The sequence below is a fragment of the Liolophura sinensis genome, chromosome 4 (genome assembly GCF_032854445.1).
Source record: "Liolophura sinensis isolate JHLJ2023 chromosome 4, CUHK_Ljap_v2, whole genome shotgun sequence".
In the NCBI taxonomy this organism is placed as follows: Eukaryota; Metazoa; Mollusca; class Polyplacophora; order Chitonida; family Chitonidae; genus Liolophura; species Liolophura sinensis.
Window position 1 is genome coordinate 7,962,854 of NC_088298.1, and position 19,293 is coordinate 7,982,146.

Sequence of the window (19,293 nt, forward strand, 5' to 3'; positions counted from 1 at the left end):
GACAGTCTGATGCCATGGGATCCCACAATCTAGATTTGAAAATTCAAGCATGATCTAAGACAATTCCATTTTTTGATATGGCATAAAGCACCAATCAAATAAATAAAGAGGAAAATGCTATTTATTGGAAAATGTTAAACAGATCATTGGAAAAACCTCTTGGTTTTACAGTACTTTTCTGTTTTGCTTTTAGGAGGAAAATGAAAAGCAAGAAAAATAGTAAAAATGAAGTATATTTATATAAATATATATCTCAGAGGAGAGAGGATTAAACACTGTCCAGGAAAGTAATTAAATTTACTGTGGGTGCACTTTTGTATAGAAAATGTAAGTTACCTGTAACTTAAAATGAGCCACAAGGATCCAGTAATAAGAAAGTTGGCCATAGATATATGTATTTTTCTGATGTCTTTCCTGACATACACCGAAAGTTTATAGTGCTGCCTCACTAGAACAACAAGCAGAAGTCACCAAGTCACAGTCACAGTGTGCTGGCACCAGACGTATCACCACACCCAGCCACAGTAGGCTGGAACCAGACATGACACCTCACCGAATCATAGTGTACTGACCCAAGACATAGCACTTCACCCAGTCACTGTATGCTGGCACCAGACTTAACACCCCACCCAGTCACAGTATATTGACACCAGACATGAAGCACCACGCAGTCACAGTGCACTGACAGCAGATCAAAGACCCCACCCAGTCACAGTATGCTAGCACCTGAAATAACGCTCCACAAGGTCACAGTATACTGACATCAGAAATAACGTCTCACCCACTCATAGTATGTTGATACTGGAAATGACACACCACCCAGTCACAGTATGCTGGCACCAGACATGACACCTCACCCAGTCACAGTATGCTGACACCACACATGACACCCGCTCAGTCACAGAATGGCGGCACCAGAAATAACACTACACCCAGTCACAGTATGCTGACATTAGAAATAACACCCCACCCAGTCATAGTAGGCAGACTTCAGACATGACACACCACCCAGCCACAACATGCTAGCACCAGAAATAGCGCTTCACTTTGTCACAGTATGCTGGCACTGGATATAATACCCCACCCAGTCACAATATGCTGACATCAGAAATAACACCCCACAAGGTCATAGTATGCTTGCACCAGACTTAATACCTCGCCCAGTCACAGTATGCTGGCATAAGACATACACCCCTACGCAGTCACAGTATGATGACACCATAAAATGCTGATAACAGAAATGACACTGTACTCGGAAAACACTGACACCAGACATGAGGCACCACCCTTTCACAGTACATGGACACCAGACATAATACCTGACCCAGTCACAGTGTACTGACACTAGACATGATGCCTCACCCAGTCACAGTATACTAACATCAGATGTGGCACCACTCAGCCAAAATATACTGATACTAGATATGGTGCCCCACCCAGTCACAGTATACTGACATCAGACATATGATACCACCCAGTCATAATAAATACACTGACACCAGCCAAATGGCATGTACCATTTAGTAACAGAATAGACACCAGACAGAACTTCCCACCCACAGTGTACTGACACCAGACATGCTGTCTCACCCAGCCACAGTGTACTGATACCAGACATGATGCCTCACCCAGTCACAGTGCACTGACAACAGATAGGAGGCACTGCTGTCACAGTATGCTGAGGCCAGGTATAACACCCAGTCACAGTGTGACACCAGACGTGGTACCAACCAGCTGTCACAGTATACTGATACTACAGATGCTGCTCTATCCACTCACAGCTAGTGGACTGACATCAGGCTAACCTCCCTGGATCACCACAGTACCCATCTTATCAGTGATTTAGAATGTCTTGAGATTTATTTATTTATTTGGAGTCTTACGCCGTACTCGACAGTACTTCACTTTTATGACGGTGCTCATTATTGAGAAAGGAAAGCAAACAGAGCCCAGAGGAAATGCATGACCATCTGCAGGTTGCTCTCAGACCTTCCCACAAACTTCCGGTAAGGAAGTCAGTTAACAAGAGCTTGACATGAAAACACAGTGATTGAATAGGTGGGAGGCTTTTGGATCAATGTGCTGCGCTTGCACGCTAACCACTAGGCCATGGAGGCACCCTGTTGAGATTTACCGCTGGTATATAATACGAGTGAGTGGAGTTAAGTTCTATATGACAGTGTGTGGATCATGACTGAGGGGTTAAGTTTAAATTCCTAGGAAACATGAAGTATTCAGTCACAAACAAGAAATTTAATTGTGTATTCTTCTGCTGCCAATGAACGACAATCCTCATATGGCTGTTGTGCAGTCTAACACCAATATCGCATGCATATCATTATGCTGTGACACATGGTAAAGTTTGTATAAAGAGTAAGCTCAAATGAAGATTTTCTGCACAGATAAAACTGACTGCCATTATGCATAAACTGAAAACTTCATGGGTATTCAGTTATGAACGGCAATGAAAAAAAAAAGTCTATTTATTATTTACATTTCGACAATATATCTGAGTTTGTGCATTTGAATGCCTTATGTTGCATGTTCCTAGCTGTGGGCCTGCAGAGATTTGTTTGGTGTTGCACATTTCGCTATATACATATACATATATATATATGCATTTATTTATTTCATTGCTGTTTTACACCATACTCAAGAATATTTCAATTATAAAACGGCAGCCAGCATTATGGTGGGGGAAAACTGGGCAAAGCCTGGGGGAAACCCACGACCATCTGCAGGTTGCTGGCAGGCATTCCCAGATAAAACCAGAGAGGAAGCCAGCATATAAATAATGTTTTATAAATGCATTAACACGAGAACGGCATTAAAAGTTAGGCCTGGCTTAACCAGACAGATTCTCCAGTATGACGCTGGACAACATTGACAATAAAAGAAATAATATAATCAATAAATAAACTGTATTTGGAGAACAGTTAATTAATTATATACATATACACTCCTAAATAATTATATTTACGACAGACCAGTGATAATGATTGTACAGGACCCGCACATAGTAGCTGAATTACATCCTGTGGAGCATACTAATTGTTACTAATTAGTTTATAGTTTCCACTTGAGGAATATGCTCACTGCAGATTGGAACTTAGTACCCATTGGCTGGCCAAATTTAACTTTTTTAGCAATTTAGCTATTTTAACATCATCAATTTTTGTATCTTAAATAGTATTATGGATATTTGAAAATTATGATACGTGATTAACGAAGGATGATTCAAGAGGTGGACTCAAGCAAGCCTTCAGTAACTGATTATGGGTGTAAACTAAATGTAGCACTGCTGGGTGACAAGAAAGACATGACAGGCACCTTACACTATTAGCTTAGTTCGTGAATCCAGGAATGATGTTCACATATTCAAATTCAATAAATATTTTAAGCTATATGTTCCAACTTATTAAAGTTTTCAAAAGTTGTTAAAGTCCAAATAGAGCTTTCAGTGATCTTTCTGTGTAATATGGACATTTCCTTTCTCTTGTTTTGTTGTGTCAGAGACCACTTCCTGGCAAAAGAACAACAAACACTGTAATATTGTCCTTGGCACCTGCCAGAAGCGCTGCCTGGACCAAGTACTCAGCCATCGCCTTGGCAACCTCTCTCTGAGCCTCCTCTTGACTTGTGGGAATGTTGTCTGACAGCCTGGACAGAGCTGGACATGATGTGCGGTCTCCAACGGTGTCAATGTCGCCGTCATGTCCCGACTCATTGTCAGAGTTATCTCCCATGCCGCTGCCCTCTTCAGTGTACATGTCACCATGGTAACCAACATGGCCACCAGGCAGATTCTCATTGTCAACCTGTCCAGATCTCGACCGGTCACCCATGGATTCCACTTCCTCTGGGATATCATCACGTTCCCCGTCCCCAGGTTTGCTGATGACCTTTTTGTGCTCCTTTTCCCACCTCGGCGACAGTTCTGCCTCAGTGCTGGACAGTGATGGTGCGTGTTGTCGTCGGCTACGGATGATATCTTTCTGTTGGGTTGTGGCAGCAGATGGACAGCGAGACACTTCGGAAAGCGTTGAGATAAACAGCTTCAGGCTGGAACTTATCCGATCAGGAGGCGGTATCCGGTTGCTAGGTAACAACTGAAAAATCACCCCACCAATCAAGACAAGCTACATGTAAAATGAGGAGAAATGCAAGAAGAAATGCAAGGAGAAATGCAAGAATTTGGTTGCTGTTAATGAAGACACAAAGTTTTTACAGTATACAGTGAAACAGAATGACCCAGTACCTGGCGTATCCTCTTTCTACACAGACACTTCATCGATCTCTATACAAATGTTAGTGTTCTGTTTGGACTGGTAGAATGATATCAATCTAAAAATATAAGGTTCAGATCAGCTCCAATGTAATATTTTTATGACATTTTTCTGCCTTTAGACACAAACATTTTGTAGTTTATTTTAGGAAAAAACAGCAAGTGAATTAAACCCCTCCATACCTGGACTAGTAACGATGTCACTTCATTGTTGTTGAAGACTTCCCAGACTCCGTGTGAGGCGAACACAAGCAGTTGGGCATAGCCATCAACAGGCACACAAGTCGTGTACGGCTCGACCAGAATGCACTTCTTCAACTTCTTATCACCGTGGTTACCAAGCCCTCTGGTGGTTGCTAAGACACCATTAACTCTGATGTCTTTAGTACTTTCACTAAGAGTTGCACCTTAAATCGCCAAAAACACATTCATATACATGTAAGAGCTGGACCAGATTTGTTATGAAAACTAAAGACTTGGAAGCCTACATATATAATCACATGCTAACAAATGTTTTATCCTAACACCAATACTAAATGATGTGCAAAGACACAAACTTCTGGGTTACCTTATCATGCCATAAAGAGGCGACAATGACATCATTTTGTTGTCATATTTATTAATTTATTTGATCGATGTTTTATGCTGTAATCAAAAATATGGCCCAATTGAGAGATGTCTTGCACCACCAAACATACATACCACATAGCAGTTTTTTACAATTTTGCCTATTAAAAGATTCAATAAATTAAGTATCTGTTACAAATAAATCTAATAATAGAGAAATAAAAAAAGGTTGAACATGCAAAGTTATTATCATTTCTGCATATCTGATATATATGGTAAGAAGTGGCAAAGGTACATACCTGCTTTCAAAACTCTTCCCTTCTCTTTAGGGTTATATGGGGTGTGGTCTCTGGACATCTGGTATGGTCTGTTACCCCTGATCAGCAGTGCTCTTACATTTCCTGTAAACATGACCGTGAACTCTATTTCAGAGGAAGGAGATTTTTTGGACAATGATAATGTTGACATTTCAGGTATTTCTTTAACAAAAGACTATAGTCTATATGTACTTAATGTAACATGACAGGAAAACTGGGTAAGTTTAGTTTATTTGATTTGATTGGTGTTTTATCCCGTACTCAAGTATATTTCACTTATACGACGATGGCAAGCATTATGGTGGGAAGAAACCAAGCAGAACCTGAGGGAAACCCACGTCCATCTGCAGGTTGCTGGCAGAGTAAATATTTAAGGGCCTAACTCTGCTGAGCAGTGTTTGTTGTGTAACCCGATACCGCTGAAGCTTGTTTCGTACCCAGTCAAATGCTGCGCATTCTCGGGATTTGACGAGGTATGTAACTAGCTTCAGCGGTATCGGGTTACACAACGAACACCAAGACGAAGGTGTTAAAAGTCTATTCTACTCTAAAAAATGAAGGAAATGTTTCAAAAACTGCATATATCACGCTGTCATTCTGTTTTATTCTCTCAACAGAAGTGATGCCTTTTAGACCAATCAACGGCAAGCTTAGATCATGGCAGTTGACCTAGATACATTAAAGTCTTATTGTTGCATGACATAGACATGTGAAAGTTTACTGTACATGCACCATGATGTCATACTGCTGAGCTCAGATTGGAATGTCTTGAAACAAATGTTTCTGTTTAAATGTCATGGCACCCGAGTGTAAACTATAAAAAAAATGTAAAAACAAGAGCGATATCTATGAACTGTGCGGAATAACACTTTTATCACTGAAGGAAATTCTGATAGTTCACCTTTACATCAATCACAAAGAAAATCTAACAGGTAACCAACTCAAATTTTTTTTATTTGTAGACATAAACAGCATGAAATGATATTACTCGGGGAGGTAAACATACCGGCTGGTGTGTTGCGTGACAGACTTGATGCTGTTTGAAAGGTCATCTCTATTAATCTCTATCTGTGTGCCTCTCTGACGTGTGCTTGTGCAGAATGATAGTAACTGGACAATGGCTACATTGTAACTCCACTAGCGCTGTATAAATTCAGCAATTTAAAGTGCTAACTGAGCAAGTACACTGGTTTTTTTTGTCCAGTGTAATAAAACATATGGTGCATCACCAAATTACATGTATTTTCACTGAAATGTACAGTAGGCTGTAAAGTTTATAAATAGTGATAAGAGATTATTGTGAGATTTCATTTAGCATTTTTTAGCCGTGATTTAACTTTTAGCCTTATGTGAAGCAATATTGTACAGATTCATGTAGTTCATGCTGAGGGATGGAATATCACGAATGGTCTGCTCAAAAGAAGTGATGTTCAAGAAGTGTGCAGCAAAAGTTGAATATCCCTTGTCAAAAACTCACAATCCCTTCTTATTCCCAGCATGCACCACGTGTTTCTTTAGTCCGCAGATTGGGAGTCTTCCCATTTCTGTGGAATTACATTCATGCAAAGAAAGTTGACATGGTTTCCTTTCCACTGTGTGAGCTTACCAGAATTTGCAAGATGAATCACTCCTATGGTATCCTCTGATTTTGGCTGGTTGTCATCAGCTTCGTTAGTGCTTTCGTCCTTTTTCAGCTCTTCTTCTTGGGACGAATCTTTCTTATGAAAGTCCTGTATGATAACATTTAGAGTAGAACACCCGCTCCATCGTACTTTTGAACATTCATCTTTTCCATAAGACAACAAAATATCCAGTAACTGATGGACTTTCTTGAAACTGCTTGAAATATTTTCGCTTAACTGAGATTCAAACTTCTTCAACGTCTGTTTAGACTTCTGTAGGCAAGGTTCCATTTTTTCATGCATAAGAGATTCATATTTTTCTTCACACAGTTTTCTGATTTGTTGGACGATGTCAATGCTTTGTTCAAATAAAATAACTCGTTCACTTTCCTTTGTCGTTGGACGGACAAACGTATACCTTGACACAGCAGATTCATCAGTGAGATTGTCGCCTTCTGTACACTTTGTCCTAGGGTCGAATTTGGACATTTCATGAAGTAACAGCCCGTGAAGTTCAGAAGCTGCTATTTCCGCAGCGAATCGGCCTTGATGTCCGTCGTACAGTCCCATGAAACACTTGTGTGGATCTCCTCCATAGCAGTCTTGATACACACGAGTGTCCTCCATTTCATTTTTCCACCTTTCATTTCCGCTGGCACAAATTCCAACTGCCTGAATGCAATTCGGGCTACAATTCAGAGAAACTCCACGAACTTTTGTGTCGACGTTTCGTCTCACTCGCCGATGAGACTCAAAAGTCTGTTCCAAATTTGCTTTCAGCAACTCATAAGCTTCATTGACTTTTTGCACCTCTTTAGGATCCACTGTTTCATTTTCGCTGACCTTTGCACGCATCTGTTTGATGAGATTATTTCGCCGATGGAAGAGCTTGGCTGTATCGTCAGGCTGGTTCATGTCTTTATATCTCATCACCTCTAGCGCACGAATACGCCTCCTGTGTTCACACAAGTCAGCAATGTCCACATAGCTCTTTGTCTTCTCACAGAATATTGTAATGTCAGGCTTCAATTGGACATCAGTCAACAAGGTCAACGGAGTCTCTGTCACAACCAACCAACAAATAATCATTTTCAGACTCGTAGTCAGTCGAACATGGGTTCAGTGATAACATTTAAGTTTCCAAGTAAATTTGAAATCTTACACGAACTTGCCTCCAATTGTGTAGAATTTATTATATTTGAAATAAAATTTGTTGTTCATTTCATAAAGATCCTAACATGAGAATCAAAAGCTTGTGTAACATTTGGAATTTTCACGGGGATACAATTAAATAATGAACTGTTTGACAGGATTTGTTTGTTGGACTGAGGTTTTCACCCATATTCCGTTCACATAATACATGTATAGCTCACATCTTGACATGTCAGACCCAATGTAGACATCATCATGGCGCTGCCTCACTTGAATGCCATGCTGAAGACACCATGCATGTACAACATTATCCACCCAATCACATTATATTGACACTATGACAACAATTACTAACATGGCCTATTCAATATTCTTATGTTTACATCCAACATCAAGCCAAGGAAGCTGATTCTAAAGTCTTTACAAAGTATCACTTGAGATAGGAATGAACCCAGGATTATTGTTTAAAAGTCTCACACTCTAATACCATTATCAGAAAAACTAATCAGTACTCGGATCAAGTATAATTTTAACTGAAGGCTTTTACATGTTACTGAAAGGGTATTTTTCCACATCTTCGGGTGATATACTGAAGTTTCATTGTTTTTTTACCAGATCTGTCCAGTTCCTCTTCCCTGTTCTCCATTGTGGAATTGTTCAGCCATTCCTCATTGACTTTCCCATCATTTTCAGGTCCTTCCAGTTCTGGATCCCAGTTTTCATCGATCTTCGGCATGTTGGCTGATGACCATGCATGAGAGACCAGTACAAACCTGGGTAAGCAATGTGATACACAAGTAAGGTACCCACAGATTTAGCCTGAATTTGAAATCAGGTTGTCTCATTTCCGACTTTCTCCTATTTTCCCTGCCTCTATCATGTGATAATTTTGTCAGAAAAGGGCATCTCAAAGACAGTAAGACACCCTGCTGCCTAACCAATACATGTACCTCCAATGAACCAGTAATCGGGAGATGTGAGTTGGCCTAGAGATTAAAAGATAATATTTATAATCAATTAAGATACTTGTACAATTATTATATGTTATCTATGTTGAAAAGGCTACGCCCAGGGTTTAAATCTGCACATTCTCAGCACGCAAATAACAATTTTGTCCCTACAATATTTATCAAATAGAAGCCAGTCTCGTCTATGTGTAAAGTTGAGCTGCGAAAAAATCATGCCAGCAATGTCAACTGCAGACAGCACTGGTATAAAGGCGTGACGTCACAATGATGTGTCAATGAATGCAGCATCACAGATAAAAATGACGTCAGCATATGCTGTAATTCATCTGCGCCAGGTTTAATCTCATATACCCCTTGTGGGCACTGGCCTGAAGCTGTGACAACTGTGTCAACATTTTAACCCGCCTGATCATCCAATGCCAATCGGGAATCACGGATGATGTAGGGACAAAAATCTTTCACAGTGTATGTTCATAATAGCTTATACTCTGCATCCATCAAGGTATTCCACTTAATTGATGAAAACACTCATACTGGTTCAAGCCTGAAAATAACCTTTGGAAAATTTTGATGATGTTCAAAATCCTTTCAAAAATTTTTCTGAGTGAGTGAGTGCTTGGGGTTTAACGTCGTACTTAACAATTTCTCAGTCATATGACGACGATAGTGTTTTCAAGGTTAATCACTGTAGGTATAAGCTATGTTATTTTAATTTTCATGTGAAGTTTGTCAGGCACCAAATAGTTTGTACCGGTACCTGACATGATGGATTTTGATACCTGGCAATGTCCTTGTCAGGCTGCTTAGTTGCAGGCTTGCTGGTCACACTTTGAGAACCACAACGCGTTGCATTGAAATAATAATATATTACAACAACAACCTTACACAAGACCGCTGAAACCAGGCCCCCAACTACGAGGTCTTCAAATCGCCTGGTAAAGTCACACCTACAATGATGTCTATCAATTTCTTAGTTACAAAGGACTGCTGTCATGATATCAATCTTGGTTTTCGCGAAACATAGCGACACTGAATACCTTTTACCTTTTGCTTTCGATCTATGCTGTCACTGTCAGACCTTCTCCAACACAGTTGCCAGGTGTGCGAGGTAAACACAACAGGTGGCGCTGTGAGGTCAAAGATTATCTCCCTTACACCAGGAAGCTCGCCGTTAAATACGAAGAAGGCCCACTGTTTTCTGCCCATGTATTCCACCTGCATGTGAGACACTTTTTTCTGCACCGTTTCTTCTGTCTTCCGTAAAACTGGAGACTCAGTTGGCAAGGCAGCAACTGTGTAATGCTACAAGTGTGTCTGTGTGTGTCTATATATATATATATATATATATATATATATATATATATATATATATATATATATATATATATATATATATATATATATATATATATATCAAATTCAATATTTTAAATTCAAAATCACGACCATGTTGATAATTAGAAATTACGCTGGCTGGGCCATAGTCTTTCTCCACGTCTTTCTGAAGTTGCATGATTTTTGTAAAATTAATTCTTTGACATACAGAAACACGACTGATGGTTTATTTTGCGGACAATTATCAACATACATGCAACATTGTGTAGCTCATTACACAAAATAGTGGAAAAAATTTGAAGTAAATGGGCTTCTTTCGCTGGCCTTTTCGAGGCAGGGAAAATCAAGAAAACTTCTGCTAAATTTCCAGGTTGGTGTTTCCACGGGAACTTTTATTATTTTGAAACTTAAAAACAAAAGAAAAATAATTGAAAAGAACCCATTAGAAAAAGGCAGCTCGGTGGACAGAGAAAAAAAAAACAAAGAGAAAGATAGTACGCCCGAAATGGGACTCGAACCCACGACCCTCAGATGACTTCTGAATGAGGAGTCCAATGCTCTTTTTTTTCTTATTGTGCTTTATTGATCAGAACTGTTGAAATGTACGATATAAGATTGAGACAATATACACAGCACAGTTTTTGTCCTCAAAGTTAAAAAAAAAATATATCACAGAAAGGTGGGGATGTATTCACAATTTTCTTCTTTAACAATCAAAAGTCATACTTGGTATAAATTTAAAAAACATACATAAGTTTTCCAGATTCAGATAATGTTATGACATGACTGTTTCGCAGAAATCGTTTGGAGAAATCTCTGTTCCGCCTTTTAGATATATAATGATCATGATACTGTTCAAACGTCTGTTTAACACAGTATGCAAATAGTCTGTAGATATCAATATCAAGGCTGTAGAACATATTATATTTACAGCACTTTCATTGACAAGTCTTGACTTCCCAAGGAAACCGAAAAGCTGTAAACATTCAAATGAATGGTAAGTTTGATACAAATGTGGAGTTTTTCGAAATAGTGTTTCCAACAAATCATTTACGTACAAGTGAAAATAGCTCAAAGCCTCAAAAATATATGTACTGGATGTTAGGGTTCTTTTCCACATATACTGCACAAGGCTGAATTCACAGTTCTCATTTTAAACAGTTTTGTTTTTGTAAAAATGGCGTTGTGCAAAATTTTAAAATCTAATTCTCGCCACTCGGGATTCTTCAGTGTAAAGTTTACCAGTTCCAGAATTCTATTCATAACCACATTAGGTAGGGATTTTTTTCCACAGTTGCTCTGAGCCGCAAGACTTCTCCACACCTTTACGGAGACACATGTAGAACCCCGGTGTTTGCATTAAGGAAACAGGTTTATTAATATCTCCATACTTTACAACAATATCTTCAGACATTAATTCTGTCCGCCTAACAGTGGTATTTGTCCATTCCTTTGGGATGCATGACTTGATAAGAGTAAACATAGCTTTTAGTTTTCCTGCATCGGTGTTCGGGAAGCGCTAGGATACAATCTCTATTACCGCCTTTACTGGCAAATAACCAGGAATTACCTCATACAATAAGTGATTCACCAGAACAATCCCATTGCTAGTAAATGTGTCTGAGCTGAGCGACCCCTCGTTAACAGTTGTTCTCGGATTAGAAAACAAAGGTTGGCACAACTTTTGGGCCTTTGTCTCCACAATTAAATCTGCATGCTTCAGACAATTATACCAAGTGGCAAAAACTTCCTTATAGTAATGAGGAAGATAGTGAAAAGCACGATAAACATTAGACATAAAAAGTAACTCAACTGTTACATTAAGTTGACAATTTTTCATCAGAAAACCCCCAAAATTTCCGTCCACAGTGCACGACAGCTGGGATTTCAAAATTTCGCAAAATGTGTTTAGTCTACACGCCTCCTGCTCCAAAGCTACATCTTGGAGGTTTAACCCGCCTTCTGCAGTAGTTTTAACAACACTGTCATACTAAATGGGCACCCCATTCCACAAAAAAATCTACACGCATGTTTTTAATCCTTTTCATAAATTCTTCATACACTGAAATAACTGCTAACTTATAGCACACTCGTGACACCACAAATAAGATAATCGTTACCCTACCATGTAGAGGGAAAAGACGCTGTTTTCAGTTTTTTAGCAGGGCATGGGTATCATTAGTCACCCCTTATTTAAGAGTGTTGAATGATGTTTTGTAAATTTAGTTTTTAGACATATAAAAATACGAATGATGGTTTATTTTGCCGACAAATATCGGATAAAATACATGGAACATTGTGTACTGCATTAGCAAAAACAGTGAGAAGAAATTTGCACTAAAAGGGATTTTTTCGCTGGCGCTTCAGAGGCCGGAAAACCCAGAAAATTTCTGACGAGTTTCCAGGTTGACGTTTCCCCGGGAACTTTAAAATTTTGATACTTAAAAACAAAAGAAAAACAACTAAAAAAACCCATTAGAAAATCACAGCTTGATGCTCTAAGTCTGATGCTCTACTGACTGAGCTATCAAAATACGATTGATGGTTTCTTTCGCCGACAATTATGAGCTAGCATACATGCAACATTGTGTAGGGCATTAGACAAAATACTGGAAAAAATTTCCATTCAATGGGCTTCTTTTTCTGCCCTTTTAAAGCCCTGGAAAAGGGAATAACCTTCTGCAGATTTTCCAGGTTGGTGGCAGCCATATATATTTTCGAAAAAAAAAAAGAGTTCTGCTGGTTCAAGAAATCTTTGCCTCATTCATTTTTGTGTGTTTAAGAGTGTTGAATGATGTTTTGTAAATTTTGTAGATTTTAGACATATAAATATACGATTGATGGTTTATTTTGCCGAAAATTATCGGATAAAAGACAAAGAATATTGTGTACGGCATTAGCAAAAACAGTGAGAAGAAATTTGCACTAAATGGGCTTTTTTCGATGGCCCTTCAGAGGCCGGAAAACCCAGAAAATTTCTCCCGATTTTCCAGGTTGGTGTTTCCCCGGGAACTTCAAAATTTTGACACTTAAAAACAAAAGAAAATCAATTGAAAAAAAAAACCCAACGGAAATTCAGCTAGGTGGAATGGGGAGAAAAGGGAAAAAATAGTACGCCCGAAATGGGACTCGAACCCACGACCCTCAGATGACACCTGAATGAGATCTCTTAAAAGTCTGATGCTCTACCAACTGAGCTATCCGGGCAGCCTTAAAGATATTCGAAAAATGAGTTCTGCTGAGTCGAGCAATCTTTGTGTCATCCATTTCTCTGTTCTTGACAGTGGTACATGATTTTGTGTAAAATTCATTCTTACACATATAAAAATACGATTGATGGTTTATTTTGCCGAAAATTATCGGCTAAAATGCATGTAATTTTGTGTACGGCATTAGGAAAAACAGTGAGAAAAAATTTGCACTAAATGGGCTTTTTTCGCTGGCCCCATTGGAGGCCGGAAAACCCAGAAAATTTATGCCGAATTTCCAGGTTGATGTTTCCTCGGGAACTTTAAAATTTTGACACTTAAAAAAAAAAAATAAAACAAGTGAAAAAAACAACGGAAAATCAGCTAAGTAGAATGAGGAGAAAAGGGCAAAAATAGTACGCCCGAAATGGGACTCGAACCCACGACCCTCAGATGACAACTGAATGAGACAAAATATTGGTAAAAATTTGCACTAAATGGGCTTCATTCGCTGGGCCTTTAAAGGCCGGGCTAACGGAGAAAACTTGTGCCCATTTTCCAGGTAGGTAATTCCCCGGGAACTTTACAGTTTTGAAACTTAAAAACAAAAGAGAAACAATTGATCTCTTAAAAGTCTGATGCTCTACCGAGTAAGCTAACCGGCCAGCCGTATAAATATTCGAAAACAGATTTCTGCTTAGTCAAGCAATCTTCGTCTCATTCATTTCCGTGCGCCGAAAAGTTTTGAATGATATTTTGTAGACTTAGTTCTTAGACATATAAAAATACGATGGATGGTTTATTTTGCCGACGATTATCAGCTAACATACATGCAACATTGTGTAGGGCATTAGAGAAAATACTGGAAAAACTTCCCATTAAATGGGCTTTTTTCACTGGGCTTTTAAACGCCAGGAAAACGGAGAAAACTTCTGCCGATTTTCCAGGTTGATGGTTCCCAAGGAACCTTAAGATTTTGAAATTTAAAAACAAAAGAAAAACTATTAATCTCTTAAAAGTCTGAAGCTCCACCGACTGAGCTATCCGGGCAGCCATATATATATATATATATATTCGAAAACAAAGTTCTGCTCAGTCAAGCAATCTTTGTCTCATTCATTTTTGTGTGTTTAAGAGTGTTGAATGATGTTTTGTAAACTTAGTTTAAAGACATATTAAAATACGATTGATGGTTTATTTTGCCGAAAATTATCGGCTAAAATACATGGAACATTGTGTACGGCATTAGCCAAAACAGTGAGAAGAAATTTGCACTCAATGGACTTTTTTCGATGGCCCTTCACGGGCCGGAAATCCCAGAAAATTTCTGCCGATTTTACAGGTTGGTGTTTCTCCGGGAACTTCAAAATTTTGACACTTAAAAATAAAAGAAAATCAATTGAAAAAAAAAACCCAACGGAAATCAGCTAGGTGGAAGAAAGGGAAAAAATAGTACGCCCGAAATGGGACTCGAACCCACGACCCTCAGATGACATCTGAATGAGATCTCTTAAAAGTCTGATGCTCTACCGACTGAGCTATCCGGGCAGCCGTATGAATAATCGAAAAATGAGTTCTGGTGAGTCGAGCAATCTTTGTGTCATCCATTTCTCTGTACTTGACAGTGGTACATGATTTTGTGTCAAATTCATTCTTACACATATAAAAATACGATTGATGGTTTATTTCGCCGACAGTTATCAGCTAACATACATGCAACATTTTATAGGCCATTAGACAAAATATTGGTAAAAATTTGCGCTAAATGGCTTCTTACGCTGGGCCTTTAAAGGCCGGGCTAACGGAGAAAACTTGTGCCCATTTTCCAGGTAGGTAATTCCCCGGAACTGTACAGTTTTTAAACTTAAAAACAAAGAGAAACAATTGATCTCTTAAAAGTCTGATGCTCTACCGAGTAAGCTAACCGGCCAGCCGTATAAATATTCGAAAACAGATTTCTGCTTAGTCAAGCAATCTTCGTCTCATTCATTTCCGTGCGCCGAAAAGTTTTGAATGATATTTTGTAGACTTAGTTCTTAGACATATAAAAATACGTGGATTTTTAGTTTAAAGACATATTAAAATACGATTGATGGTTTATTTTGCCGAAAATTATCGGCTAAAATACATGGAACATTGTGTACGGCATTAGCCAAAACAGTGAGAAGAAATTTGCACTCAATGGACTTTTTTCGATGGCCCTTCAGAGGCCGGAAATCCCAGAAAATTTCTGCCGATTTTACAGGTTGGTGTTTCCCCGGGAACTTCAAAATTTTGACACTTAAAAATAAAAGAAAATCAATTGGAAAAAAAAAATCCAACGGAAAATCAGCTAGGTGGAAGAAAGGGAAAAAATAGTACGCCCGAAATGAGACTCGAACCCACGACCCTCAGATGACATCTGAATGAGATCTCTTTAAAGTCTGATGCTCTACCGACCGAGCTATCCGGGCAGCCCGTATGAATAATCGAAAAATGAGTTCTGGTGAGTCGAGCAATCTTTGTGTCATCCATTTCTCTGTACTTGACAGTGGTACATGATTTTGTGTCAAATTCATTCTTACACATATAAAAATACGATTGATGGTTTATTTCGCCGACAGTTATCAGCTAACATACATGCAACATTTTATAGGCCATTAGACAAAAATATTGGTAAAAATTTGCGCTAAATGGGCTTCATTCGCTGGGCCTTTAAAGGCCGGGCTAACGGAGAAAACTTGTGCCCATTTTCCAGGTAGGTAATTCCCCGGGAACTGTACAGTTTTGAAACTTAAAAACAAAAGAGAAACAATTGATCTCTTAAAAGTCTGATGCTCTACCGAGTAAGCTAACCGGCTAGCCGTATAAATATTCGAAAACAGATTTCTGCTTAGTCAAGCAATCTTCGTCTCATTCATTTCCGTGTGCCGAAAGTTTTGAATGATATTTTGTAGACTTAGTTCTTAGACATATAAAAATACGATGGATGGTTTATTTTGCCGACGATTATCAGCTAACATACATGCAACATTGTGTAGGGCATTAGAGAAAATACTGGAAAAACTTCCCATTAAATGGGCTTTTTTCACTGGGCTTTTAAACGCCAGGGAAAACGGAGAAAACTTCTGCCGATTTTCCAGGTTGATGGTTCCCAAGGAACCTTAAGATTTTGAAATTTAAAAACAAAAAGAAAAACTATTAATCTCTTAAAAGTATGAAGCTCCACCGACTGAGCTATCCGGGCAGCCATATATATATATATATATATATAATATATATATATATATATATATATATATATATATTCCGAAAAAAAAGTTCTGCTTTGTCAAGCAATCTTTGTCTCATTCATTTTTGTGTGTTTAAGAGTGTTGAATGATGTTTTGTAAACTTAGTATAAAGACCATATTAAAATACGATTGATGGTTTATTTTGCCGAAAATTATCGGCTAAAATACATGGAACATTGTGTACGGCATTAGCCAAAACAGTGAGAAGAAATTTGCACTCAATGGACTTTTTTCGATGGCCCTTCAGAGGCCGGAAATCCCAGAAAATTTCTGCGATTTTGCAGGTTGGTGTTTCCCTGGGAACTTCAAAATTTTGACACTTAAAAATAAAAGAAAATCAATTGAAAAAAAAAAACCCAACGGAAAATCAGCTAGGTGGAAGAAAGGGAAAAAAATAGTACGCCCGAAATGGGACTCGAACCCACGACCCTCAGATGACATCTGAATGAGATCTCTTAAAAGTCTGATGCTCTACCGACTGAGCTATCCGGGCAGCCGTATGAATAATCGAAAAATGAGTTCTGGTGACTCGAGCAATCTTTGTGTCATCCATTTCTCTGTACTTGACAGTGGTACATGATTTTGTGTCAAATTCATTCTTACAACATATAAAAATACGATTGATGGTTTATTTCGCCGACAGTTATCAGCTAACATACATGCAACATTTTATAGGCCATTAGACAAAATATTGGTAAAAATTTTGCACTAAATGGGCTTCTTTCGCTGGGCCTTTAAAGGCCGGGCTAACGGAGAAAACTTGTGCCCATTTTCCAGGTAGGTAATTCCCCGGGAACTGTACAGTTTTGAAACTTAAAAACAAAAGAGAAACAATTGATCTCTTAAAAGTCTGATGCTCTACCGAGTAAGCTAACCGGCCAGCCGTATAAATATTCGAAAACAGATTTCTGCTTAGTCAAGCAATCTTCGTCTCATTCATTTCCGTGTGCCGAAAAAGTTTTGAATGATATTTTGTAGACTTAGTTCTTAGACATATAAAAATACGATGGATGGTTTATTTTGCCGACGATTATCAGCTAACGTACATGCTACATTGTGTAGGGCAACTAGAGAAAATACTGGAAAAACTTCCCATTAAATGGGCTTTTTTCACTGGGGCTTTTAAACGCCAGGAAAACGGAGAAAACTTCTGCCGCTTTTCCAGGTTGATGGTTCCCAAGGAACTTTAAGATTTTGAAATTTAAAAACAAAAGAAAAACTATTAATCTCTTAAAAGTATGAAGCTCCATCGACTGAGCTTACTGGGCAGGCATATATATATATATTCGAAAACAAAGTTCTGCTCAGTCAAGCAATCTTTGTCTCATTCATTTTTGTGTGTTTAAGAGTGTTGAATGATGTTTTGTAAACTTAGTTTAAAGACATATTAAAATACGATTGATGGTTTATTTTGCCGAAAATTATCGGGCTAAAATTACATGGAACATTGTGTACGGCATTAGCCAAAACAGTGAGAAGAAATTTGCACTCAATGGACTTTTTTCGATGGCCCTTCAGAGGCCGGAAATCCCAGAAAATTTCTGCCGATTTTGCAGGTTGCTGTTTCCCCGGGAACTTCAAAATTTTGACACTTAAAAATAAAAGAAAATCAATTGAAAAAAAAACCCAACGGAAATCAGCTAGGTGGAAGAAAGAGAAAAAATAAGTACGCCCGAAATGGGACTCGAACCCACGACCCTCAGATGACATCTGAATGAGATCTCTTAAAAGTCTGATGCTCTACCGACTGAGCTATCCGGGCAGCCGTATGAATAATCGAAAAATGAGTTCTGGTGACTCGAGCAATCTTCTTGTCATCCATTTCTCTGTACTTTGATAGTGTTACATGATTTTGTGTCAAATTCATTCTTACACATATAACAATACGATTGATGGTTTATTTCGCCGACAGTTATCAGCTAACATACATGCAACATTTTATAGGCCTTTAGACAAAATATTGGTAAAATTGCACTAAATGGGCTTCATTCGCTGGGCCTTTAAAGGCCGGGCTAACGGAGAAAACTTGTGCCCATTTTCCAGGTAGGTAATTCCCCGGGAACTTTACAGTTTTGAAACTTAAAAACAAAAGAGAAACCAATTGATCTCTTAAAAGTCTGATGCTCTACCGAGTAAGCTAACCGGCCAGCGTAATAAATATTCGAAAACAGATTTCTGCTTAGTCAAGCAATCTTCGTCTCATTCATTTCCGTGTGCTGAAAAGTTTTGAATGATATTTTGTAGACTTAGTTCTTAGACATATAAAAATACGATTGATGGTTTATTTGGCCGACGATTATCAGCTAACATACATGCAACAATGTGTAGGGCATTAGAGAAAATACTGGAAAAACTTCCATTAAATGGGCTTTTTTCACTGGGCTTTTAAACGCCAGGAAAACGGAGAAAGCTTCTGCCGATTTTCCAGGTTGATGGTTCCCAAGGAACTTTAAAATTTTGAAATTTAAAAACAAAAGAAAAACTATTAATCTCTTAAAAGTCTGAAGCTCCACCGACTGAGCTATCCGGGCAGCCATATATATATATATATATATATATATATATATATTCGAAAAAAAAGTTCTGC

At 38.4% G+C, this 19,293-nt stretch overlaps 2 protein-coding genes and 4 non-coding genes across 8 annotated transcripts in view; 1 reads left to right on the top strand and 5 right to left on the bottom strand.

Moving 5' to 3' along the window:
* LOC135464328 (serine-rich adhesin for platelets-like) overlaps positions 1-19,293 on the top strand; it is a 375,213-nt gene that overhangs the window by 92,157 nt on the left and 263,763 nt on the right. The window lies entirely within an intron of this gene.
* On the bottom strand, positions 2,905-10,004 carry LOC135464765 (protein phosphatase 2C-like domain-containing protein 1). Of its 2 annotated transcripts, none has more exons than XM_064742309.1 (6): positions 9,956-10,004; positions 8,556-8,716; positions 6,776-7,852; positions 5,152-5,253; positions 4,469-4,692; positions 2,905-4,109 (listed from the first exon to the last, which is right to left on the bottom strand). In XM_064742309.1, the coding sequence occupies exons 2-6, from the start codon at positions 8,677-8,679 to the stop codon at positions 3,510-3,512; spliced, it is 2,127 nt and encodes a 708-aa protein (XP_064598379.1). In that variant the 5' UTR covers positions 8,680-8,716; positions 9,956-10,004; the 3' UTR covers positions 2,905-3,509. The 2 variants fall into 2 exon arrangements, with proteins under 2 accessions (XP_064598379.1, XP_064598380.1); XM_064742310.1 differs by lacking the exon at positions 9,956-10,004 and adding an exon at positions 9,691-9,741.
* Positions 13,361-13,453, bottom strand: Trnak-uuu (transfer RNA lysine (anticodon UUU)). Its single transcript has 2 exons — positions 13,417-13,453; positions 13,361-13,396 (listed from the first exon to the last, which is right to left on the bottom strand). It is a non-coding gene; the product is annotated as a tRNA-Lys (tRNA).
* On the bottom strand, positions 14,890-14,982 carry Trnak-uuu (transfer RNA lysine (anticodon UUU)). Its single transcript has 2 exons — positions 14,946-14,982; positions 14,890-14,925 (listed from the first exon to the last, which is right to left on the bottom strand). It is a non-coding gene; the product is annotated as a tRNA-Lys (tRNA).
* On the bottom strand, positions 17,107-17,199 carry Trnak-uuu (transfer RNA lysine (anticodon UUU)). Its single transcript has 2 exons — positions 17,163-17,199; positions 17,107-17,142 (listed from the first exon to the last, which is right to left on the bottom strand). It is a non-coding gene; the product is annotated as a tRNA-Lys (tRNA).
* On the bottom strand, positions 18,376-18,468 carry Trnak-uuu (transfer RNA lysine (anticodon UUU)). The gene is made up of 2 exons: positions 18,432-18,468; positions 18,376-18,411 (listed from the first exon to the last, which is right to left on the bottom strand). It is a non-coding gene; the product is annotated as a tRNA-Lys (tRNA).